Source organism: Astatotilapia calliptera, chromosome 5 (assembly GCF_964374335.1).
Source record: "Astatotilapia calliptera chromosome 5, fAstCal68.1, whole genome shotgun sequence".
In the NCBI taxonomy this organism is placed as follows: domain Eukaryota; kingdom Metazoa; phylum Chordata; class Actinopteri; order Cichliformes; family Cichlidae; genus Astatotilapia; species Astatotilapia calliptera.
This window is the reverse complement of record NC_137426.1, coordinates 10,542,501-10,569,695: the sequence shown is the minus strand read 5'-3', so window position 1 is coordinate 10,569,695 and position 27,195 is coordinate 10,542,501. Positions and strand designations below refer to the sequence as shown.

The 27,195-nt window shown below is 39.2% G+C and overlaps 1 protein-coding gene and 3 pseudogenes across 4 annotated transcripts in view; all 4 read left to right on the top strand.

The window, feature by feature from the left end:
- Window positions 1–922: 922 nt before the first annotated feature.
- On the top strand, window positions 923–14,040 carry LOC113022111 (uncharacterized). Its single transcript, XM_026167170.2, has 6 exons — window positions 923–1,341; window positions 3,300–3,523; window positions 5,160–5,262; window positions 5,812–5,907; window positions 6,667–7,181; window positions 7,561–14,040. The coding sequence occupies exons 1-6, from the start codon at window positions 1,300–1,302 to the stop codon at window positions 9,014–9,016; spliced, it is 2,436 nt and encodes an 811-aa protein (XP_026022955.2). The 5' UTR covers window positions 923–1,299; the 3' UTR covers window positions 9,017–14,040.
- A 4,179-nt stretch (window positions 14,041–18,219) lies between these two features.
- On the top strand, window positions 18,220–19,341 carry LOC145428659 (transcription factor HES-2-like; annotated as a pseudogene). The gene is made up of 2 exons (XR_013908978.1): window positions 18,220–18,342; window positions 18,456–19,341. The product of XR_013908978.1 is annotated as a transcription factor HES-2-like (transcript).
- Window positions 19,342–22,083: 2,742 nt separating this feature from the next.
- On the top strand, window positions 22,084–23,539 carry LOC145428660 (uncharacterized; annotated as a pseudogene). Its single transcript, XR_013908979.1, has 2 exons — window positions 22,084–22,148; window positions 22,251–23,539. The product of XR_013908979.1 is annotated as an uncharacterized LOC145428660 (transcript).
- Window positions 23,540–26,072: 2,533 nt separating this feature from the next.
- LOC113022109 (transcription factor HES-5-like) overlaps window positions 26,073–27,195 on the top strand; it is a 1,391-nt pseudogene continuing 268 nt past the window's right edge. The window contains exons 1-2 of the transcript XR_013908977.1: window positions 26,073–26,195; window positions 26,309–27,195. The exon at window positions 26,309–27,195 is cut by the window's right edge and continues 268 nt beyond it. The product of XR_013908977.1 is annotated as a transcription factor HES-5-like (transcript). The remainder of the gene's footprint in view (window positions 26,196–26,308) is intronic.

Below are 27,195 nucleotides of genomic sequence, written 5' to 3'. Positions count from 1 at the left end.
TTTATTTCATATTCTGTATAGTTTTTCATATTTATATCCTGTTCATATCCTGTACATAGCTTGTACTCACTACAGCCTGTACATACTTATAGTTATAGAATATTCACAACATACTTCATACCGTGTACATTATAACATACCATAATATACCCATTTCTGTAATATACTCACATATCTATATTATTGCTAATATATATTGTAATATATCTATATCACTAAAGCACTTCTGGATGGATGCAAACTGCATTTCGTTGCCCTGTACCTGTGCATGTGCAATGACAATAAAGTTGAATTCTATTCTATTCTATTCTATTATTCAACATTTTTTTTCTCCCTTCCTTTCAAATTTGTCACCCGCTGCTATTAAAGCTGGTTCTTTTTAATGTTATAATTCTAATAAATCTAGCCATTTATATTGATACTATGAACTGCTATTATTTTTTAACAGTTTACATTTAATTTCAGCTTCACCCATTTCTTTTTAGCTGATATATTTACAAACTACCACTACTACGACTTTTTTGCCATCTATGACTCTGGTGTGCTTTTTTAATTGTAAGATGTATAAACTCATAAAGCGAATGTATCCTATAGAGTAGGATGCGATTTATAGTACCGCAGGATACTGTAAACTATGCTCCCTTGTTATAAGCAATCAAGTATACTCTCTTGTACAGCATATACCACCTCGGTATACTTTGTATTCACTACACCTCCCAGCATGCATCAACTGGGGGATCCTGGATGAACAGCAAGAAGATGGATGTCTGGATGGTGTGTCTCCTCTGCCAGTGTGGGTATATTGCTGCAGTAGAGGCTGCCTTATGCATGAGGCTTTGCTGAGGAGTTTCAGTCACAGAGGAAGACATCCACAGGGAAAATGCTGCCTCCGATTGGCTGATGATCCTTTAAAGACTACCAATCAGACACCATCCTCATAGTGTGACTGCGTGTTTCCCTCTCCATCTCTAAATGTACTGTGTCAGCCTGCGCATATTTTTATGTTTGCAGCGTTGCATGCAAGCGTGTCTGTGTGTGTGCAGGATGCCAAAATCAGAAGCCGTAAAGGAAGGGGAGGGGCAAGGATAGAAACGCTGAAGAAATAGATAGAGGGATACACAGAAGAGAAAAGAGGACAGTGGAGAGGGGACAGATGCCGAGAGACCAAGAGTGAAAGGCACACTGAGGAGAGACAGAAAGCGTGAGGAGGAGGAGGAGGAGGAGACGATCTGCTGAAGGAAGCAGCAGTGTCGTTGATTTTCATAGGAGTCAAGGCAGCTGTCCTCTGTCACCGTGACGATGGGCTGCTGGCTTTCTGGACCGTGGATGGGCGACCAAACGGTGAGCCGCCAAATACCTGCCTCACTGTTACAGATAATGCTGTAACAGTGTTTTATGATGTCTCATTAAAGTAGATGGAATTAAGCTTCATTCACATCCAGGTTTGAGTGCGTGCGTACGTGTGCATGTCTGTGTGTCTGTATGTGCAGATGCAAAAAGGCATCATCATTTCTGCAAGACTACATTTTTGTGTGAGTGCGCATGTTTATAAATGGATGATAAACCCAATTCTTCAGTATTAAATCTAAATACTTTTTGTACGCGTGTCAAATTTTTAATGTTGTGTGTATAACATCTTCATCATCTCCTGAAGACTACTGCCGTCCTCTGGCTACACACACAGGTGCCATTTTGTGCTTCTCAGCTCATGGTGTGTGCGCGTGTGCCTGTTTGCTAGTGTGTGTGTGAGTGTGCAGTTGAATGTAGAGGAGGGTGACTCATGGTTGTGATGTGCTGGAGTTAACAATACTGTCCATGCGTCTAATTCGATAGCCACTGAGCTGCATGTGTGTGACAGTGTATGTGTGTGTTTGTGTGTGTGCATGAAGCAGGATGCTGCTTGAAGGTATTAACCCTTTAAAGCAGCCGTGGATACCATGTCACTATTTTTCATATTTCCTTTAAACTGCCATAATTCAGCTGTTTGGGTGTTGCATACCGGAAAAAAACTACCATCTTTCTGCAGGCGGAGGGTCTTCTGACCTAGTTGCGTAATATTGAAAAATTGAGTCCGTTTGTGGTCTGTAGTGTGTTCACACTGCAAAACAAACAAACAAACAAAAAAAAACCCTACATGAAGTGCATTTAAAATGGCAGCGGGCAAGCATAAATTTGATTGTGATGTTGATGAATGCAGTTTTCCCACAGCACATTACCAGATTATGTTTGTTTGTAGAACCTCATCATTCAATTAATTCTATCATGTCATTAGGGCAAGAAGCCACATCTTTAGTCCACACCACCCACTCAGTTTGTAACTCAGGTGTCCAATTTACACATTAGTGGTTTCTAAGCTTAAGGCCATGTATCTGCAATAAAATCACAAGGGTTTATTTTTCAGACTTGACAAAGTTCTTCCAGAGCCACATAAGGCCTGCCGTTTTCACAGGCTGTGAAGGATTAACCATAGCTACTGTTCTATGTAGCAGCTGTTACATGTATTATATTTAATCAGGAAAAAATAAATCCACAATAAGACACGTACTAACAGTACCAACTGTCTGCAGTGTGGAGTTCTGTTTTGTTCTACCTCACTACCATAGGGACTAAAAAAATTCTGTTGCTGGAGAAAATCTAGGAGTCAGAACCAATCCAAAAAGATGACGCACGAATTACACAAATATTTTATTTTGACCAACCCCTAGCTAAGAGTAATGCTAGTTATCCTTCAAGCTGTAGGCACTTTTTCCCCCTCGAGGCTGGTATTTATAATCAAAACCAACCACTACTCTGGTTATTATTTTTTACCTGTAGCTGAGTATAGTTCTTTTGGAGCGCTTTGTTCTAACCCATTGGTGGCAGGACTTCACTATGCAGTTTGCATGTTGTCCCTGTGAATGTGAGTGGAAATAGTTGTTTTTCTTTTCCTGAGTCAGCCCTCTGATGACCCAGGGTGTATTCCTGCACTCTCAAAGTGTCACCTGAAATAGGCTCAAGCCCACCTGTGAGCTCTAAAGTTTAGAAAATATATAATTGAGATGGAAACCCTTTGTTATCAGAAGATTTCACATTTACAATCAGACAGTTTGACGTGTTAAAAATGAGACACTTACTCTGTTAAGTCTTAAGCATATACAAAGGTTATATTAGTTAATGAAGGCAGGATTATTAGAGTATCGAGCTAATGTTAATGTGTCCATTGGTGGCGATTGATGTGTCCTTCAATGAGCTTTGTGTCACATGAATTCAGCAGCAGGCAACTTTGCTAACATCACAACCCTTCTGTCTGTTTGCCTCAGATGAATGGGCGGAGTCTAGCACACCTGAGCCAAAGGGATGCTCTGCGAATCCTGGCAGCCAATCAGCGTCCAATCACCATGCAGATCAAGGGCCAGAGGAGGCGTGGCACAGAGGCAGATAGGGGATCCTGGGAGCCCCTTCCCCTTGACCTGAAGCACCTCAATCTGCCCCTCCCTCTGATGGGGGCGGGCCTTAACACTTCTAGTCCCTCTTACCAACACAGGTAATAAAACATATGATTTGTTATGTAATGTTAAGAGCTGTAAAACCACTTTGTCTCACAGTGATTTTAAGAAATGCCGGTATGCAGTTACATCGGATTTCTTATGACCACACTGTACTAAACAACTAAATAACAATGTCATTATACTGTGCAAACATCCTTGTATGCCCTGAAAAGTTAAAAGGAGCCAGTATCATAAATAAATTATAGTGTTTGCTGCATCCCTGTGCAGTGATGATTGGAAACTGTTTAATTGAACAAGAAAACTAAATGCTTTACTGATATTTGTAAAAATGTAAAAACTTTTTTAGTAAGAGGATGCTTCTTGGGGTTTTTTTTTTTTTAAAGCAAAAGCAGTAAATATTCAATCATTCCACTTTTAAAGACCACAGAAAATGACTTTTCTTAAAAGTAATGCAGTACATTACTTAATTATGCTAGAGAAAGTAATTTGTTTCACTACTCATTTCATTACTTTCTCATTACTCTGTAAAATGATCTAAAATACGCTGTCTCATAATTATCCATCAACAATATAAACCTGAGGCTACAGCTTCACATACCAACACAAACTCCTATCCTAAAGAGGATACACATGGGATCTTTCTTTAGTATTTAAACATAAACACAAAGCTGACAACACAATGCAAAGTTTAAAACCAGCCCAAAGAGACTTAAAAGCGATCGTCACAGTGATTCTCTTGTAAAAACATGAACAGGTAGAAACTGAGGCTGTAAACATGACTGCCCATCATTTACCTGTTGAAGTTCAGGCTCTGGCTGCTGGGTTGGGGTCAGCATACACTCAGCTCTATAGGTTTATTACTCTAGATTCTTGGCTAGCTTTGTGCTAGCATGCAAATAACACAGTTAAATTACTGCATTACTGAAAAATGTAATGGGATTACATTGTAATGTATACATATACGTGTGTGTGTTTGTGTGTTTTTGCATGTGTCTGAGTGACATAAATTTCATTATCACATGTTGAGTACAATGTAATGATTACAATGATTATGCATGCGCCCCAGGTGGCAGGCTTCAACTAGAAGCCTGTCAGAATCAAGGATTACATGAATGACTACTTAGCCGTTGTGTCTTTGGCTGTTAATCGACAACAGTACAGTCAAAGGATTTTCAAAGCCGCTATCATATATTGCGGTGTTCCTGAGATGCCGTCACATGTGGTTCCAAAACACCAAGATGGTGATGTAAACACACTCAGGATGAGGTGTCACAATAGACTTCATGACCAGTTGATCCCGTCATGGTGACTACACCCGTCTCTCATACTGTCGGCAGTCTCATCTTTAGTTTGTCTGTGAACTGTTGATTGTAAGAGTCAGTTGTTATTTTTTTAAATGTGTGAAATAAAAATAAATAAAATAAAAATTTAAGTAACTGGGACAAAGTTCAACTTAACAGACTATACAGTGAAACAGACACAAATGTATAACCATGTTATGCAGCCTGAAAGTTAAGGAACGTTACTTACGTCTTCCAAGGGGGATACCCACTTGTCCAATGAAACGTTATCCATGTTTGTTTTGAAGAACGTTAGTGTCTTCGGACCTGTATAATTCCAGGATTTTTGCTTTAAAATGTCTGAATTCTGTGTCCTTGTCATCTCTTTCAGACATTATTACAACCACCTGTCTCTGCCTCAAGATCACTGTGATGGCGGACGGTATAGCTACCTGTCTAGCTCCCCACGGGACACTGTGGACATTGGTCGCCAGGTGATATTAAGAGACAGACAGACAGACAGACAGACACACACACACACACACACACACACACACACACACACACACACACACACACACACACACACACACACACACACACACACACACACACACACACACACACAGAAGTGCATCAGAACACTTGCATCCAGATTGTCGATGAGGCCATATAGCACAGCTTATTACTATTTTCGTATTTTCATAAAACACAGCTCAGAAGCTTCTCTCACGTGTTTTTTTGTTTTGTTCTGGCTGACATGGCTGAAAAAGCTCATGAAAGGAATATTAAATGGTCTACCAATTACACCTCTAATTTCTAATCACAGTTTGATTTCCAAAACAACCAACAACAAAAAAACAACCCTCATGCACACTCATCTGTGATTCTAGAGTTGCACTGCGGATGAATTTGTAAAAGTTCATTTGCAATATATGGGTACCTTCACACTGTAGTTTCTGATTTGACCAAGAATGAGTTTAATCAGTAACAAATTGTATTACACATTCTCATGTTCTTCTGTCACTTCCTACATTACTCAGGATCTAGAACTAGCTGGCCGTCGATCAAAGGGACAGAACTGCCTGATGGGATGCTGCAGTACTAACTTAGAAGAGCAAAACGCCTGCCACAGTCAGGTATGTAAAAATCTGCTTTTCCATAAAATTGTTAACGTTGTTGTTTTAAACATATATCTGGCGAGTATGCAAACCCTGTTTGTTAAATCAATTATGAATTGCTTATACTTGCTAGTACTCTCTGTGCAAGTAGTAATAAAGCTTACTCATTTCAGTCATGGAGTCATTGAGCCTCACAGCTACACCGGCTGACACGTTCCTTCATTAACATAAATGCACCCACTATTATTTATTCTCAGTTCAACTTATACTATCTGGAAATATTTTCTGTTTTAGTAGTGTTTATTTTCAGTGACTAGCTAGTTTTTTAATAGTCATTAAGGGTTTTTTTCTATTTTTATTTTTTAATGAAACATAAAAGATCCACCTCTTTCATATTAGGCGATATGAGCTTGTGGTTCAATGCTAGACAGACTGGCAACACTATTTACAGGCATACACGATTAAATTTGTTTAGATTTGTTAAAATCAAAAAAGAATACTGGCACCCTTCCTCTTTGGCCATTGATGTTGATTTAACCGTCACTCAGGAACTTTTAAAAGCAGGAAACAACTGAACAAAAGGCAAGTGAATAAACTGAGAATTAGAGCAGATCTCAATGCTTACCTTTAGTATTTAACAGTTTTTCACTCTACAGACACAATCAGCCAGGTTTCATTTTTTACTGAGATTCTTCACACATTTAAAACATAAAACATGTTGTCATTTTTAGTGTTTGGTGTCATGATGCACTGGACTGACCCTGCCTGTTTTTATAGACAGATGATGAGGATTTTATGCTAGAGAAGCCAATGGGTTTCCTGCCCCTGCACCATGAGTTGGACAGTGGTCTGGGCTGGACAGATGGCTCCCTTCACCAGGGTGACCTCTCAGGTCTGGAGACCGAGGAGGGAGGTCTGGAGGACTGTCATTCACATGGGGCCCTTGCCCCAGGAGGGTGTGGGGGTTTTGGAGGTGGTGGCTCTCCTTCCTCAGAGTCCTTCATTTCCTCAGAGCTCAGCGACTCAGGCTTCTATAGTGTAAGCACCGGGGAGTTCAGGCACTTCCAGAGGCTGCTGGAGAAGCGAATGCGTCTCTACAATGCCAGGCTGCAACATCAGGGTGAACCATGCGAAAGGCAGGAACGGCGTGACAGCTGCCCCAAGAGCCACCGTGAGCTGCTGGAGGCCATCCCTGAGGCGCTGACAATGCAGCCTCAATGTCAGCATCTGCAGATTGGGATGGAGGATGGTGCTGGGCCTGTCATGGACCTGCCATCACGTGGCCTAGTCAGGTAATTAGAATATCAAATTTTTATCGTGGTGCTGGTTTCTCTAAGGTCTGTCAGATAGGTGTACATAGTTAAACCAGTCTTGTTTTTAATATTACTCACTTATATAATACCAGTTACAAATGATACCAATCTAAACGAAAGCCAACACACAAAACAACCATTGATTGCAATGTGATTTAAAACTTGTTAAAAAAAAATTTTAAAACACTTTTTTTTTTCAGAATAAAAAAGAGGTATGCTGCTTGGAACTCAAACATTTGTGTTAATTTACCAAAAAAACATATCTTTGTAAAATACAACCCATGGATTACAGGGACTACACATGACCTAAAACCTTTTCTTTGGTGCCTTTTTTTCATTAAACTCTTTGTATTTCCAGGGTTTCATCAGTCCAGTTCCACAAAGCTGATCGGCCCTGTCTGAACCGTCACAGCTCCAGCAGTGGCGCCCTCTTCAATCCCTCCCATACACACACTGCAGTGTCACGAATGACAGGCCCAGTCCTCTCAACCTGCAGCACTCCCTCTAGCCACCGGAGACCACTAGTGCCAGTGCAGCACCACCAGGGGTCAAGCTCAGTTGGGATGCTGAGGAGAAGCAGAACATTGCACCATCGGCCACCTCCACAAGAGTACCGTCGACGAGCCAGCCACCCAGCTTCCCCATCCTACTGCGCTGCAACCCTGCACCACTGTGGAGGCGTCGCACCATGTAACGTCTTGCCACCAGGCTTGCCAGAGGAAGCCGAGCTAGTGACAGGTGTGATGGCTTCCCACCCTGGAGGCATGGCCCTCTCACCCCAACAACATGCCACCACTCTGGGGCACATCAGAGGTGCCAACAACCATGAGCGTTGCTATGACAACAACTCCAACAGCCAGCTCGCGCACCATGACTGGTGGCACTCACAAGAAAGAAGCTTGATGCCTGAGCCAATGTTGGTAGAAAGGAACAGAGAGATAGAGAGGGAACTGGAGCAAAAAAGGCAAATTCAAAAAGAGAAAGAGCTTGAAAGGGAGAGGGAGACACAGATTCAGGAGGAGATGGAAAGGGAAAGGCAGAAGGAGATTGAGAGGAGCCGAGTCGGAGAGCAGCAGCACCTCCAGAGTCTTGTCTTGCCTCCTCAGGCCGGTGACGTCAATGACACATGGCCAAAACCCGCCAGCCGTCAGTCTCATGGAAGTGGAGGTGGCAGAGGCCTCTACAGCACTCTGGAAGGTCACACAGGAGCTTGTGCTACAGCTGGACAGGATGTAAACAAAGGACCAATTAATGCAGGTTCAAGTTTAAACCACAGTTCTGGTCTGCAGTCAAAATTTAATCCAAACTGTAAACCCAACACAACCACACGAGTCTCTAGGAGCCAGTTGCTTAGAGATCGAGCCTCTCAGCTAGCGGATGAGCGCAGCGGGATGAGCACCGACGAGGAGACCAGCACTGACATGCTGATGGGTCGATACTGGAGTCGAACGGAGAGGAGGGAACAATTTCTTTTGGCCCGTGAGCAGAGGCAGCAACAGCAGCTACAACAGCTGCAGGCCAGTAGAGGGACTGTACGAGATGTCGTTAGCAGGGGAGGACCCGTGATAGGAGGAGGAGGAGGAGCCTCCGCTGATGATGGAGGTCTTCTGGACAGCAATGGAGTCAGAGGTTTTGCAGAAGGCAGGTGCAACACGGTCCTGGAGCTGAGTCAGAGGAAGCTGAGTCGTATGAGGAACAGAAAGCTGTTGGATGACTGGACGACAGTAGAGGAGCTCCTGACTCATGGGACCAGGCTGGACAACCAGGATGACATGCTGTGTCCCAGCTCCCTGCTGACGGTCACCACTGTCTAACTGCATGGACACAGTGTCTAACTGCAACTCTGCGTGTGAATGTGTGTGACATTAAGCTAACAATACAACATTTTAGCAATTGTTCTTGTGCTGTCTCTCCGAGGCCAGATGAGACGATGATATTAGTTTTAACTACATGTGTCACTTACAGAGAGGTCCAGGACATATTTAGCCTTGCTAAGCACAGACTAGCTGCAGCTTGCTTCCAGTCCTTGTGTTAAGCCAGGTTAAACACTGCAAAGCCATTCATGTATTTTTTAAAAATGATCCAGGGCAACATGAGGTATTTACAGCTAAATAATCCTTTTATGTCTCACCCAGTTCAGCTGGTTTTTGGTCAGTCCAGGATTTTCAGATTTGAGTTAATTTATGGTTGATAAACAGATGGCCATAAATTTCATGTCAAACCAAACCCAAATTATGAGCTGTGAATTTTCATAGTAACATATGGGTCCATATGACTGGCATTTGTCCCCGGTGCACATACAATGGAGCGTGCAATGTTTACCACACTCTGCTGTTCATACCTTTGTTGCAGCAGTAATGTGTAGTGACTTTGGATGAACAAGGTCCTCACCATCTCTGTATTTGAAGCATAATGATGAACCTAATACTCATTTTCTCAAGTCTCTGGGGAAGACAGAGAACAAGAAGACTGACAGAAAGTTGAATTGTTCCTTTAATGAATGTGTGAATGGGAGGGAACCTCACTGTCATTGCTGTACATCACCTCAACTGATAGCTTTATGTGTGGGTGTTTGACCACTGTATAGCACTCTGGACAAAACGTCTGTGTCAGTGCATGGCGCTTGTTATAACACACAAACGAACAAGGTCAGATGAGTGTGTTTGTTTGCATCATTTCTTTCATGCTCCATCTTATGCCCCATTTATTTCACCGAAGCTCTGATAGATTTACAGAGATTTAGGTTTTCACTTAGATCCTCAATCTAAGACGTTCGGGGAGCAATACTGTTCTACGTGATGCACCTGGCTGCGCACTAATGATGAATTACATGCTTTTTTATCAGCACTACAGAAACCATCAACTGTAGCAATTCAGACAATGACAACTGAGATTTAATGCCAAATCCTAAAGGTTTCTTTTTTGTTTTTTAACAGAAACTGTTTACAATTCAAAGGTCAGTGGGAGCTTTTCTAACTGAAATGCTAAATAGTGTGACCTGATTGACTGGCTTGGGCAACATGAGTAAAAACATGCTGATCAAGGGGGTAAAGAGTTTGCCATGGAGGTTTTTCACAGGTGACCACAGCTTTAGTCTGTGAAATCAGTTGTAATAGTCTTTGGGAGTCAGTTTTATGCTACATTCACGTCACATTTTTAATGCCATGAATTACATGCAGCTGATTGGAATATTTGTCCCACTTGGTGAAAAGAGAACCAAGAAAGTGCCAGTATAAAAAAAACGATAAAACTAATGGGAAGCCATAAAATAAAAATAAAAGCCATTGCCACTGGCAGTTACATCTTAATGTAATTTAATAAGATGGATACAATTGATTCAGATAATTAAAAAGGAGCCAGAAGGAGCTGCACATATTTGTTACCTTCTGGTAAGCCAAACCTTGTATTTTATTTTTGATCGTTTAACTATAGGTCACTTCTATGATGAGACCAAATGATGGCAATGGACATTACTAGTTGTAGCTAGTGTTTAGCTAAAATACACCATTACTGCTGAGTGGCACATTCATATTGCAAAGATGTTATGACAACATTTCATTCCTTTCTTACTGACGTGATGAGAATGCAGCATCAGATTTCTGGCCCTTCCTGGCTCATGGGTCTCTGTTCTTGGTGTCTTTACTGTTGGCTGGATGTTTACAAATCTATCTGTGCACTAAATGTTTATGCATGTTTACTGAAATCTACATGCGTTGACTTTGGTGAGAGAATTTTCAAGAAAAAAGTTACACCTCAAGACAGCTTTAGATTAAGTTTGCAGACTGCTGCTGCATATGGTTACAGTCAGAAGGTTGCTTACACTCATCATAAATGTTATAGCAGTTTTGGGCTTGTAATGATTGCCTTGAACTGCTATTTTTTTCCAGACTGACATGATTGTAAAGCATATATCTTTATTGACCTCTAGAAACAAGAACTAGGTGCACAAGTTTGAATTTATTTAGGATTTCTCAAATCCACACAGGATCAAAAATAAACATACTTAGTCAGAAGCGCACATGCTCCCACACTAATGTTTGGTTACATCTCCACCAGACCCTTTTGGTAGCCATCAACAAGCTTCAGGCAAAATTCTGGCTGATTATTTAACCACTCTCCTTGAAAGAATTGGTAGAGTTCATTAAAATTGGTTGGTGTCCTGGCACGGACCCTGCTTTTAAGCATAGTTCACAGATCTTAATTAGCGTTTAGATCGAGGCCAACGAATTTAAAGGTCAGAAGTTTAATTTAAACTTGTGCACCCAATTCTTGCTTTTTAATGACCTATACTGTACAATCTTTCCCTCTGGAAGAAGTACAGTTCACAGAAACCATTGCAATCCCCAGAATTACCATGACATTAAGGCCAATGATGACTGTATGTAAATTTGTGAACACAACTGTATGTCTGCCCAGAACAGACAGAGCTAAAGTCAGCGTCGACATTCCACTAAAAGCTGGTATGAAGCGTGAGTAAATCTGAAAACTTACTGATTCCAGGTCCGCGGTTCAGGAAAATGTGCAATAATACCTCAAGCTAGTTTTAATATGACAATGACGGTGTTGTGTACGCTACCTGTCAGGGTTCCATCGAATGCAGTAACTTGTTTTCGATTCAACAGATGCACAAAGTGACAAGTCACCACAAGTGTACAGCAGTCGTAGAATTTACAACAGCAACAGCAAAGGTTATGTATATATTTACGTTATTTCTTTACATAGTTTTCCATGAGAGGGACCTAAGAAAACAACTTTTTGCACATCGTTTTTATACAAAAAGTTTTCCCTACTTTTCTGTACCAGGGACCGAGGCCAGTGGAACGACTGTAGATAGAATGACAGTGTGTGTTAATGTTTTCTTTATAAACTAACATAGTGATTTATGGAGGAAAAAATCGTTTATTGTGATTGTGTTGGACATATTTCAATATTTTCTTGTGATGGTTTCAAAACCAATGTGAACTGTTTTTATGATCTTTAAAATCTTTCCGAGCTACTTTAGTTAAAAAGCTGGTTAAACCTTGATTTACTGTTTTCAAGAAGTGAACACAAAATGTGAATATTATTGTCTCTTTAAATGGATCAATTGAATTTTACTGTTGTTTTGTGTCATTAAGACATGTAGATATTGATTTTGTCAGATGGTGCGTTTGAGGACTGAGTCGGTAACAGGACATGAAAATGCCATCAGACGCCTCCAGTGGTTTATGATGTGATTCTGTAGGTTTATAGCTGTGTTACGGAGGCTGTATATACAGCACAGAGATGAACACTGTAGTATTAGTATGCTTAAAACTCACATCCACATTATCAGCATTCATGGATAGTGGCTCATTTTGGTCTGAATGTTAAATGTGACTTCCATGAATTATGAGTAAGATAACAAACACTGTAATGCTTAAAAGTGACACAGACAATACAGACAAATGTTTTCTGTCTTCTTCAGAGTGAGATGTTTCAGATATATATCAGTTTTATCTGATAGTCAGTTCCAGACCCTTTTACTGTGAAGCTCCATGAAGCTTGAAACAAAGGTTGTATGACTTAAATCTCAATGTTATCAATCTGTGAATATGAAATGAAAAAAGGAGAAATTACAGTTTTGCTGTGTTTTAAAAGCGAAAGACTTAAAGGCAGGAAACTCATAGACTACTTATTTTAGAACTTGTTATTAAATTCCTCATGAAGCAAAACTAGATAGACGGTAACACGGAAAAAATAGCCCTGTGAAAAAGTAAAATGGAGACATAACAGCTGATTAATATCCTCTATCTTGTGAATTTTGAAACAAGCTTCTCCTGTTTCGTGATGCGATGTACTGTGCTGCATTTGCACACAGTTCAGTCATGGCTGGATTAGCAATTGGGCAAGTTTAGCAAATGCCCAGGGAATTCAGACAGCCAGGGTCCACAACAACCAGGTTTACTCTGTATTATTTGGGTCTGCTTCATTTCATTTATCTCAAATTAAATCAAAATCTGCAGATTGTGAGTACAGTGTAAACTTCTGCTAAATCAGAGTTTCAGTGTATAGGTTTAAATCATTGTACTTTGTTTCTTTTGCTGTAAAATCTGCTTCATTACATTATTATTATTATTATTTTCACATTTCCAGAAACTAACACAAAGAACACCCACAACAGGATTATCTTAATTCATTATCAAAGTGCTGTAAAAAAAAGAATTTTAAAATTAAATGATTTTTTTGGCGTTTAAAATATTAAAAATAGTATTCAACCTTATGCTAAGACACTAATAGCCATAAGTTGTATTAAAAGATGTCAGCTGAAGGTTCCAGTTTTTGTGCTAAACTAAGAGGATCCTGCACTTCACAGAAATTGCTGCTTTCTAATTAATTAATCTCACTCGGAAGAAGACAGACAAAATCTTTTTTTTTTTTTTTAAAGAAAATTCAAACAGTTTGAAACCTGTTAAGCATTCAGTGAGGAAAGACATGAAATCAACCTTGCACCCTGTTTATTTCCCCGTTTTACCTCTTTCAGCTGTGACTCAAACACTCTGAATAATGGATGACGAAGAGAGAAATTTTCCTTCTCACCCACCCCCCTCATTCTCTTTGCTTACGTTACACAAGGACACAGAGGGCTGAAAATAGCGCTGCTGTCCTCATGTGATGTGAAATTAAAAGCACACTGGAGCGGAGATACTTGCTGCTGGGGGATCTCAATACTTGTTTTACTCCATCTGACAATACTTCCATCCAGCTTGCAACACCGCATCCATCTGTCTGTGCAAGGGTACTTTTCACTACGGCAAGCTTTTTGGAATATAATGATGTACATGTGATTGTAATAAAGAGATTTTAATTAGCTATGAAATTGTTGTTTTGTGCTTTTATTCAAGACTTAACTTTTGTTGCCAGTCAGACACAAGCAATAAACTTCTGTCTGTACACAGCTGTTTTGAACAGGTGAGGGTTTTTTGAGCCTAGCCATTTTCAACAGATTGCTGCAATTCAGTCTTATATCACCTTTATCACTACTACTCTAGAAAACTCGGCTTTCAATGTGTCTTTGACAATATTTGAATTAAAATAAATAAAGCCATTTCAGCTTCAGGTGTTTTAAAGGATAATTCAAGAGGTCCCACATTGCAACCAATCAGATCACCATTAGTTAATGCTGCATTAATCCATGAGTAAAAACAATGAAAAGTAAGGACTCTTAAACTAAGTAAGAGTCCAGCTGAGACAAAAGGTTAAGACATCTAAAATTTCTGAACCAAGGTTAAGATAGAATTGGATGTAAAAAGGAAATCCTGCCCATCTGTTTTAGAATAGTCTTACATTGGTGCGTGTTTATATTATAATGACACTGACTTAAACTTTATGTAAAAAACTGATGATGCTCGCTATTGTTGATAACTGTCCACTTTAAAAAGACTATAGGCATGTAGTCATTTATTACTGTATTGCTACACTTACTATAACATCATGTAAATAAGTTTCTTTTTTGTGATGTACATTAATTCAGTTTTTACCATCATGTACTTTGCTAAATGAAACATGTAAAATATCATAACCAGATAAAATGAAATAGTCTCTTTGGGACCAGTGCTTTGGCTGTATCAATCTAGGCTGACTTCTCTCTCCTGTAAGCTCCACAGCTCAGGCCAGCATCTCCAAAGACAAGAATCCGATCAACAGCTCCCTCTGGAGGACGTGGGCAACTGCTACAGGCTGGTTTTAATATCAGACAAAATGAGATGTTGTTTTTGGATATCACTAAAATCAAATCCTCTGACTTTTTTTCTTCTGTATGTATAGATAAGCATCGTTTTTGGATGTTTTTTTTTCTGAATTAGTGTTCAAAGTAGTTTCTTAAGAAACAACAATTGGCAGATAATGTAGAGCAGTGTTTCCCAAACTTTTGAAGCCACAGCTCATATTTTACATTAGAAAATCACATGGCGCACCACCAAACAAAAATGTTACAAAATGAATGTTGATAATTTTTCCGTTTACTGTTTTTGCTTTCTTTTGACCACTACACATGCTAGGGCCTTCATCTGGGTCGGAACTTTCTCCAGGACCCACGTCATATTGACTACTTTTTCTTTTCAAATATATTTATCTATTGTTATTACTCGCTGTGTTGTCTCACTTGCAGCATGACTATTATATAATTTCTACTTCGTCTTCTTCTGTTTTACTGGCAGCTGGCAACCCATTTAATGTAGTTGTACACGGTCACTTAGTAGTAATCAGGTGGAACCAGATAATCTTCCACGGCACACCTGATCATTTCTCACGGCACACCTATGTGGCGCGGCACAGTGGGTAGGAGACACTGGTGTAGAGCAGGGGTCTCAAACTCAAAGGAGCTGTGGGCCACTGCCGGCAATGTCATCTCATACGAGAGCCACTTTAGCCTTTAAGTACTACAAACAAACAAGAAAACACCCACAAATATTTCTGAAACTGCAAACGTGAACACATTTTTTTCCCTCACTTTTAACTAACTGAAGCTTTTAACTGAACAACCAAATAGATAAACTGGTACTCTCTTTCTGGCCAGACACGTGACATCGCAATTTTGTTTGTATTTAACAAAAAGAAATGCAGACATAAGTGTACACATTAGTGAAAACTGTTTTCTTTACAAATAACTCACTGAGCTACAACAGCCAATCCCTAACGTTTGTACTCTCTGCTCATATTGCCTTCATATTAAATAAGATTTTTCTTTTTAAAGAACTTATTTTAACATTGCACTCAACAACAAACAAATCTTCCCTAACAAAAAAAGTAACTTCAAGGGCCAAATTGCATTATATTTCTTCACGTCAATATACGTGAAGAAGTAGGGGTGATGTGGGCCACTAGTTTGAGACCCCTGGTGTAGAGGTTTGAGGTTGTGTTAGGCAATACGTTTCTCACAGGCAGTCATTCATCCAGGAATGAAGAACAAATGCTAGCCAATAGATCCCCCCCATGACCCCCCCAATAATCAGACCCAACCAATATAAACCCCCCCCCCCCCCCCCCCCCCCAATAAAATTATGAATTATCCTGCATAAATAGGCTGTTGATTTTCTTTACTCACTCCAGGTATTACCAGCAAACTAGTTGCATGTTAAAGCATCTGGGAATTTACCCAGGTTTATTTATTTATTTAGACAGAGATCTTGACACCCCCCCTCCCCCCCCCCCCCTCCCCCAGTGTTCAGCACAAAGTTACGCCGATGATTAGTTTTCTCACTTCACTCAAAAATATCAGAGCAACTGTCATCTCTACATAAAGATTACGAGGTTCATCATCAGCGTTACTTAAACTGTTAAAAATGACATTATCTGCACTTTCTACCAAAGCTGCCATACTGATGTGATGTACCAACACATCCTACCTTCCCTGTTTGTGCAATTCCTTTGAATACACACAAACACATCTAGTCCTTTGCATTTAGGCTCACATGTCCTCTTTTAATTTGTTTTTGTTTTTTTTTTTTTTTTTTTAAGAAAAGACTTATTAGAGGATGAAGATTGACTGTTGTGTGCACATAAAGAGATCTGATGAACTGACACAGTTCTTCTTGCTCTATTGTTAAAGTATTGAGGAGAAAGTTATAGAAATTTTAAGGAAACAAAAGGTGTTCCCAGATTAATGTGACACATAATGAGACACAAGGTAGTGATCCACCAGTAAAAGTGGTAAAGGGACAGACTGTGAGAAAGCACAGAAGAGTCCCGGTCAGATCCCCAGAGGGACAATACACGAGACCTTTGACCTTAATAGAAAGATTAAAATGAATATGATCACACTTAAGGAAAGCTATATTTGTCAAATCAGTGAGCTTGGTAGAAAATCTGGTGTAAATCAACGCTGCTAAACAAGAAAAATATTTATTTGCAAATTTAAGATGAGTTGAGTCATAATATGTCAGTTATGTAACAATGTAACATGCTAAACTCAATGTAGTGAGCATAGAAAGCTCTAAGGACAAAATTCAAGTTGATTTGCATCCTTAACCACTCCGGTGCCTGACTATTTTCCTGGGGGATTTGGCACACTTTCAAAAACAGCTGCCTCAACCTCCCCCTTCATGAAAACATATGACGTTCATCAGCATCCGACAGCATAAAGGTTTCATGATAATTAGATGTTCTAACTTCACCCAGTTGCAAAATGTAAACTGAAACGATGGATCCCAGAATGGTGGTGATGTCAATTTCTGCCTCTGTTAGAGCTCAGTAACCATTTAAAGACCTTTGTAGTGCACTGACATCATCATTTAACCCTACAACTGTTTACAACTTGCATAGTTCCCATTTCTGTATAGCTGTATATCTCAGATTTCTGTAAAGTTATTTATTTCATATTCTGTATAGTTTTTCATATTTATATCCTGTTCATATCCTGTACATAGCTTGTACTCACTACAGCCTGTACATACTTATAGTTATAGAATATTCACAACATACTTCATACCGTGTACATTATAACATACCATAATAGACCCATTTCTGTAATATACTCACATATCTATATTATTGCTAATATATATTGTAATATATCTATATCACTAAAGCACTTCTGGATGGATGCAAACTGCATTTCGTTGCCCTGTACCTGTGCATGTGCAATGACAATAAAGTTGAATTCTATTCTAATTCTATTCTATCATTCAATACTGTGGGAATCTGACAGCAACTTCCTGCTCACAAATTCATACAGAAAGTGTATCAAGATGATGAGTGTGTGCCCAGTCAAAGTCATTGATCTCAGCATCAAGGCAGTGTATTAGTATTCTCTACAAGGTCACAGTTTTCTATTATCTGCACACAGCTCTCTGAGTCTTTTACTCCATCTCCACTTCAGTCCACCACCGGTCACCTGAAATCAAACTATTGTCCCCTACTAATATGACCAGCGCACATGTGGGAGACCAGATTTCTTTCCTCTTATGTCCGGCACTCTACTTGGTCAAGACTGTGGGAAACTCCAGTCAGACCAAGGCCCACACATTCATATGGTGATGTGTGAGTATAAATAGGAGGGATGAAGGCAGCAGAGATCAGAGTCTCTCTACAGAGACCTCTACAGCACAGAGATCCGGCCATGGCAGCTACAGTCTCTCCAGTAATGACTAATTCTCAGGACCATGTGACTCTGAATCATAAGGTAAATTGGATATTATCAGAATGTCATTCATTATTCATGAAAGATTTTGTTTGATAACACTAAACCTATGCACCAGAACTGTTTTATTAATGACTTTGTTCTTCTTCTTGCAGCTCAGAAAGCCTCTGGTGGAGAAGATCCACAGAAAGAGAATCAACAGCAGTATTGAACAACTCAAGTCTCTCCTGGGTTCTGAGCTCCTCAAACAGCAGCCAGACTCAAAACTGGAGAAGGCAGACATCCTGGCTTCCTGCAAAGACTGCAGCAGAAGTGTCAACCTGTGGACTCAGCAGCTGTTAAGGGCTACTCAAGATGTATTCAAGAGCTGGTGCATGTTCTGTTAAAACAGGAGGTGAAGACTCAGTCTGAACCACATCAACCAGCTGCACATTTCCTCTGAAGGAAACCTGAGTGAGGCGGACTTCTCTCCTCTGATTGTCACAGCCAAAGACAAGAGTCCAGTCTACAGCTCCCTCTGCTGGCCATGGTAGAAGCTCACAGACTGGAGTCACTACTAGATCAGCTATACTGATGATATTGACTGAATTCTATGAAATTTCAATGACTTAACATTTCCTGAAGAAACAGTGATATCGCTATCTTTCAAGTAAAGAGAGAAAACACAGATAAGCTGAAGGACCAAGGTTTGGTCAGCTGGTTGGTTAAATATTTGAAAAATAAATTCTTTTTTGGGGAGTTTGACGTTTAAATTTTAAACTAAGTGTACTTCACACTTCCTTGTCAAACATATTTCCCATGGAAGTAATTAAATCAAACATATCTTTTGTTTTAAGAAAGAACGTTTGACATTCTTGGTGTTCCAATCAAATCATAAGCTGACCAAACAAGCATATCCAGCTACTGCTCACTAGTATTTAAAGTAACACTGTACATTACATTGTGGTGATATGTGTTGAAACTATTGCTTATTGTTCTGACACTGATATGAGGATTTATGTCACAATGTTTTTGTCTTTTGTAAAGACAGTTGATCTTTCACTCTTCATGTCCTGCTGATGTTACCAAGTTACAGCTGCGATGCATCATCACCATTATCTGTTTTCAACCGCAGCCTGAGTTTATGCTAAAAAATGTATAATTGAAATCAAATGATTTTGTGTGACATGTTATTTTTATTTTACAAATCATCCCGTATTTTTTTGTGTTCTTCTTTTGTATGGACAACATGTCATGAGTTGTCCATACAAACCTAAAGAACATCTATGCTGAAATAAAGAGTTTTGCTCCAAGTTTTCTCAAAAATGCAATAACAAATTAGGCAATCACCTGCACAATTATTTAAGATCAAATCAAGGAAAAGGACACTTTCAAATTAATCTGAAAAAATCTTTAATCTGACAAAATCTTTTATCTGTGTTGCAGTTTATAAATGAAGGTAAGTGATTTACGCCAAATGTAAGTGATTTCATAATGTCTCTACTTAAGTGCAAAAACTAATGAGTGATTCATCACTTTGGTGCCGTTCTCCTTCCCAGGTGGAAAAATGGTAAAACTTTAAAGATAACTAGTGTCTCCTGATGTGTTGGTTATGAGACACACTTCTATTTTTCTTCTTGTGAAAGCACCAAAACGACAGAGTGTGGGAAAAAAGAGGAGCCTTGCTCACAGACCCCCAACAAATGCTGACCTAACCCTAAGGTTAAGAGGGTATACTCGAAAGCCTACTCTTTCAAGTTAGAACTCTTTTAATTATATATATATTATTGGCTAATATCAACCAAGTTATAAAGCTATGAAAAAATGAACCATAACAGAGTGGTGTCCGGGTACATAATAAAGATAAAGATTTCAGTGTTATGTATCGTTATAAACAGGACAAAAAGGTGCAGGTTTTACAGACAACTTCAGTATGATGCTGAAACTCCATAAAATACCAGTACCAAATACCAAAGGAGATTAGTTTACTGTAAATATCAGAAGATGATTCTAAAGAGTAAATATACAGTTCTTAATAGATTTATTAGACCACCACCAAGGTTTATGGTACAGCTGCCCTTAATGAACAGCATTGTCAATTACCAAAATATTTTTTCTTGCTTTGTTAATGGTTAACCCATTATTATGCAGAAGTGTTTTATTTGAAAAATGTTAATACTAAAATGTATTTTTTTTGTTATCCTGTAAATTATAAATTTACTGTTGAAAACAAAGCTGAAAAAACAGTAAAGCACAACATTATTTTTCACTTACTTGCATTATTGAACAAAAAAAAGTTTAGTGGTTGAATGTTGTGCTTGATTATTTTCTGACTTCTTAGACGGTGTATTCTCATTGCCAACGTGTAACATACTGAAGATTTGTCACATCCTGAGGTGTCTCATAGCTACGCGAAAGGTACCCTTCCGCATCCTTATGAGACGTAACATACCAACGCGGTATGTTGCGTGTTGGAGTGAGAATAAACGTGCTGTCTCGGAGAAGTGTGATGACTGAAATTTGGGTGTAAAAAGGCAATTGGTGGATTTGTTACTGTTAGAACAATAAATAATTAAATTTTTAGTTTTGATGGATTTCTAAAATACTTGTGTTTTCTTGTTTTTTATGAGAGGTGGTCTAATAAATTTGTAAAGCAATGTATTTATTGTTAATCTCAGTGTATGTTGATGTTGATATTTCATTGATGTTGCATGAATCCTTTAGTAAACACTGTACTTCAAGAACTGGTAACGCACCTGAGTGTACAGTGGTATTGTGGATTTCTTTTGGAAGAAACCGGATTTCTTAACGGACACTATATTTGCTACTGATAAATTTCCCAAAGATAATCTTTTTTCAGTTTTATTCTTTCAGTAGGCAGAATGTGTGAAAACTTTGTTTAAATTGAGTTCGAAACCAACATAGACTATTGTCCAGTGGGATTTGGCGCACTTCAGAAGTAGCTGTCTCAATCCCTCACCCTCATTTGCAAAATGTTAAGGCTTGAAGAGATGATGATGTTCACTTTTCTACATTTTAAGAAATGACAAAAAAAATAATGATCCAGCTCATAGACAGAAGCAATCAGATCATTTCCCTCCAGATGGTTGGTGACGTCTGGCTCTGTCTCTGTTGGAGCACACGACCACCAAGGATCACAAAAGCTCCTTTGAAAGTCTTTTGTAGTGCACTGACCACATCCCTCAATACTAAGTGTGGGAACCTGGGAGAAACTTTCTGCTTACACCATCTACAAACCACAAGACAGAGGTCACACCTGCCCCATCTGGACATGCCTTTTTTCTAAATAGCTTCAAAAAGGTTTTAAACAAGCTATGAAAATTTTAAGTTCTACTTTTGCACCCACAGAGCATTGAGTTAGTGCTTTATCCGTATTAATTTCCTGAACAATACCCATAACAAACAGAATCACTGACAGATATATACTATGGGTTTGTAGGCTGTATTTGCATGTAGTGGTCAATTGATCTCAGCATCAGGCAGCAGATCTACTTTCTTTAACAACCACTTTCCCAGATTCACACAGAGCTTTCTGACTCTCTTACGCCATCTCTGCGTCAGCCCACCACCTGTTCTCTTGAGATGTAACTATTGTTCCCAACCACTGAGCAGCTGGCATTTCCTTTCTCTTATGTCAGGCACTCTGACTGGTCAAGACTGTGAGAAATTTGAGTAAGACCGAGACCCACACATTCATATGGAAATGCAGGACTATAAATATGTGGGATGGAGCCACCAGAGATCAGTCTCTCTACAGAGACCCTTGCCATGCTGCAGAGGCCCATGGCACCTACAGTCACTCCAGCAATGATTTGATATTCTCAGGATCAGATCTCAAGAATCACAAGGTAAATTGGAGACTCTCAGAATGCCAATTTATGAATTACTGCTTCATAATGATAGACCTATGCACATGAACTAATTTCTTAATGATTTTGTTCTTCTTGCAGATCAGAAAGCCTCTGGTGGAGAAATAATGCAGATAGCAGATCGACCGGTGACCTGAGCAACTCGTGTCTCTCCTGGATCCAGAGATCATTAAACAGCAGCCAGACTCCAAACTGGAGAAAGAAGACATCCTAGAGACGACATTATGGCTTGAACTTGAGAAGACTTCAGCAGAAGCACCAAGTTGTGGACTCAGCAGCTATTGATCAGAGCTACTTCGGATGTGTCCATCTGTACCTCCTGTTGCAGGAGGACTTGAAGATTCAGTCCCAGAAAAATTAGCTGAACTATACAAACACCTTGCAGACAGATGTTCTTTAAAGGAGAGAGGCTGACTTCTCTCCTCTGAGCTGCACAATCCTCACTACCTCCACTAAGGAGGACTAAGGACATGAGCTGGGTCAACACTGCCCTCTGGAGGTCATGGTAGACTCCTACAGACTGGAGTTGCAACTTCATGAGTTGACCATACTGGTCAAAGATTACTGGACTGAATTCCTGAAATTTGAATACCTTGTTATTCTGGATTAACAGAAGTGTTAATATCTCCACACACTGTGTGTGTTTTGTATTTTTAAAAAGATATTTCCTGAAGAAATGCAAGCAATAATATCTTTCTGGTTAAGAAGAAAAAGAAATGTCATGCATGTTGCATGAGTGAAGTCTGATTGCATTGGCAATTATTACTTTTATATTGTACTATATTGTACTTAAAAATCTGATAATGTTATAGTAACATTATTTTTTGATCACTTTGGTCAAAACCTCGAGTGTCCTTTTTTATGGACAAATTCTGATACTGAAACTGCGTTTACTCAAACAGATTTGTTGTAAGATCCAACAAATCACCTTTATATTAATGCTTTTTTTAAAGTTTTTTAAAAAAAATATTATTTTGTGTGATTATAGAAAAATGATCCGTTTTAGGATTAGTACATTTATCCTTTAACTGTAAAAGCTTTTTTGTGTAACAATATCACTGTTTTTAGTGACAATGTGATTGCTAACCATTAATAAGGTTTAATATCATTTGATCTGTTTAAAGGTCAGACTTACTCTATTTGTTTTGTTCATTAAAACCTTTTGTCCATTTGCTAAATAATGTTAAAGAACCCTGTACTGTGCACTGTTTTTGGTTCATAAAGACAGCTGTTCCTTCACACTCCCTGAGTACAGTGTAACTCGCAGACATGAGCTACAGATGTGATGTCTCATCACCTCCTCTTGTAGCTGTTATACTTCATGTGGCGCCGTGTGCCTTGTTAAATAAACAAACACTGCCAGCTGACAATTTTGCGTTCTCACATGAGTCTGTAGTTTTACTATATACAAATGACTTCCTTACAAATGACATCATTATCTATAATTACCATAAAGCTTTGAAGCCATTTAGCAAGGTTGTTTGATGAACAGTTTCAGTTCATACCTGAATAGATAAAGCCACCAAACCCATTGGAAAAACATTTAAAATGATGCAGCTGTCAGTTGTGGGTGTTATCAATCAAGAAGCGTTAACAGTTTACCCATTAGTGATGTCACACAATGCATTTAATGCGATGTATAATGAGGGACACTGCTATTGTTGTTACAGTCAAAGCAGTGAAAGGACAGAGTGGGAAACCAGGGAAACTCACTGACGAGCTCCAGTGGGACTCTAGACCTTTGCCCTGAAGAGATAGAATATGCATTTATAATCCCTCTTATTACTCAACATTTATCTGTTAGAGGATCACCAAAAAGTTTTGGTTGTTAATCTGTTACTGTGGAAAAGCAATGGATAGCTCAACTGTTTTAACTTCTTAGTTTAACTGATTATTAATCTAATCTTGACTCTGTGATTATCTTAACTTCCATATATGAGTAAACTGTTGTAGATATAACCAAGTTATATCTGCAACACATGTACCTACAAATATAGACACGTTGAAATAAAAGAAAAAACTAATCAGCTACGTGCATTTATTGTTTAAACGGGAAGTTTAATGTACTGCTGACTCCTTAAGTGTGAATTCATGTCTTGTACTGATTTGATATAATGTTTTTTCATCACTCTGCGATTCCAAACAGTGGAATAATTTTATATCATCCATGAACATTTTCAGCGTAACTTCTATATGGCTTAATGAAGAGCTAGCAGGTATTGTCACAACTAGGGACATTATCTTTTAGTGTCTGACTGACATGGTTAGCATGGTAATTAAAACTGAAGCGAAACAAGCAACTCGGCTCTGTAAAGTAACTGAAACTCAACCAAGCGGAAATAAAGGAGATTTAAAGAAACAAACTTAAAACTAATTAAAAATAAAGCTGGCCAGTGTGCTCAGGTTGACATGTTAGAATTCAAAAACTACCTGTGTGATATCTTTTAAATTTGATGGTTACTTGAAAGAATTTACAGTGAGTGATCAGTACTGTAATAATATAGCAAATGGTGATGATGAGGAATTATTAGATGGGTTAAACATAATCCTAACCTATAGATATACGAACTAAAAGGTTTAAAATGAAGGCTATGAAAACTAAAACGTTAAAATGAGTGAACATTTGTAATAATTTTCTGTACAGCTATAAAAATAAAAAGGATTTTGCTGTGAAAAGCATTCCAAAAATGTGTTATTGCGCTTTGGGAGTGCAACATTACATATCTATATCTATTATCTATATCTAAAAAAAGAATGGAAAAGAAATTCATTAAAGTAAGATGACTATGTGTGCCAGCTTCTTAGATGAAACGGCAAACTTTGATGAATGGAGAGATTGTGGGAAACCTCTGAGGCAAAGAGTCACACTTCGAGATAATTTGCATCCTAAACCGCACCAGCATGCGCCTATTGTCCAGAGGGGATTGGCACACTTCGGGAAACAGCTGCCGGAAAAACCCTTTTCATGCAAAGTCTGACCGTCGAGTTCACTAGATGTTAAAAAATAATATCACTCAAAAGTTAAAAAGTGGAACTAAGATTCTGTGATTTTGTTGAAAATAACTTCAGTTACTGTAGAGTATATTTTCAAATGTAATTAAATATTTGAGGCAACCAATCATGTTGTTTCCCTCCAGATGGTTGGTGACGTCGGCCTCTGTCTCCGTTAGAAACACGGCGAGCAACCATCACAAAAGCTCCTTTCAAAGACCTTTGTAGTGCACCGACCACATCATTCAATACTGAGTGTGGGAAAGTGAGAAATCTTCCTGCTCACACTAACTACAGACCACAAGACAGGGGACACACTTACTAGATGGATGGATATCTGACACCTGAGTCAGAGAAAAACTGCATACTTATCCAGACCTTTCCTGGTAGAGTTGTAGTTGATAATGGAAAAGTCTTCATCAGTTGGATCAGCTTCTTAGTACAAAGAACATGCAATTTCTGACTGAGGACACAGTGTCCCGAGCACAGTTTAGCTCACAGCAAATGTGAGAAGAGTGAAGACATCAGAAGCAGAGAAACAGTAGGAGTGAAATCGAATTTTTCACTGATACATGGTCTGTATATGCACTTGTACAGCTGTAACTGGTTGATAAGCGTGTGCCCAGTCAAAGTCACTGGCACCAGGCATCAGATCAATAGTCTCTACAGGGTCACCACTTTCCCAGATCCACACAGAGCTTTCTCAGTCTTTTATTCCATCTCCACTTCAGTCCACCACCTGTTCCCCTGGGATGTAACAATTGTGCCCTACTAATATGACCACAGAGCATCTGGCAGGCAAGATTTCTTTTCTCTTATGTCAGGCACTCTGATTGGTCAACACCGTGAGAAGCTCCAGTCAGACCAAGACCCACACATTCATATGGAGATGTGGGAGTATAAATAGGAGGGATGAAGGCAGCAGTGATCAGAGTCTCTCTACAGAGACCTCTACAGCACAGAGATCCAGCCATGGCAGCTACAGTCTCTCCAGTAATGACTAATTCTCAGGATCATCTCGCTTTGACTAATAAGGTAAATTGGAGATCATCTGAATGTCATTCATTATTCATGAAAGATTGCATTTGATAAAGCTAAACCTGTTCATCTGAATTATTTTATTAATGACTTTGTTCTTCTTCTTGTAGCTCAGAAAGCCTCTGGTGGAGAAGATCCACAGAGTGAATCAACAGCAGTACTGAACAGCTCAAGTCTCTCCTGGGTCCTGAGTTCCTCAAACAGCAGCCAGACTCCAAACTGGAGAAGCCAGACATCCTCGAGATGACCGTTTGCTACCTGAGAAGACTGCAGCAATAGTGTCATCCAGTGGACTCAGCAGCTGTTGATAAGAGCTATTCCAGGTGTGCCCAAGAGATGGTCAACTTCCTGCCATAGGTGGACCTGAAGACTCAGTCCCAGAGAAACCTGCTGAACCACATCAAGCAGCTGCACACTTCCTCTGTTAAACCCCGAGTGAGGCTGACTTCTCTCCTCCGAGCTACACAGTCCAGACCAGCATCACCAAAGACAACACACTCACCAGCTCCCTCTGGAGGCCGTGGTAGAAACCTGCAGACTGGAGTCAAACTCATTAAGTGCAATGATCGTATTGGTCAGAAATTACAGGATTCTTCTTTCTTTTTTTAAAAAAAGACTTGTTCTTCTGTATGTACAGAAGGTTTTACTTTGTGTGTATTTGTTCTTGGTCACAGATGATATTTCCTGCGGAAATGACACCAACCATCTTTGTAATAGAGAGAGAAAACATTTTGTCATGCAATAGACAAGCTTAAAGACCATGTTGGTCAGTCTTTTTCTTCTGTGTTTACAGAAGGTTTTATTTTAAACTAAATGCATTGTATTTAAGTATATATGTTTTAATTACTCAGGATGGACTTGTGAAATTATTTTTATCCTTTTGTATAAGAGGGTATAGAAGCATGTCTAGACTGTAAAGCATGTGAACTTTATATATATATATGTATGTATATCGACTTTACTTTGTATTAAGTAATAATGTCAAATTGTGATCATT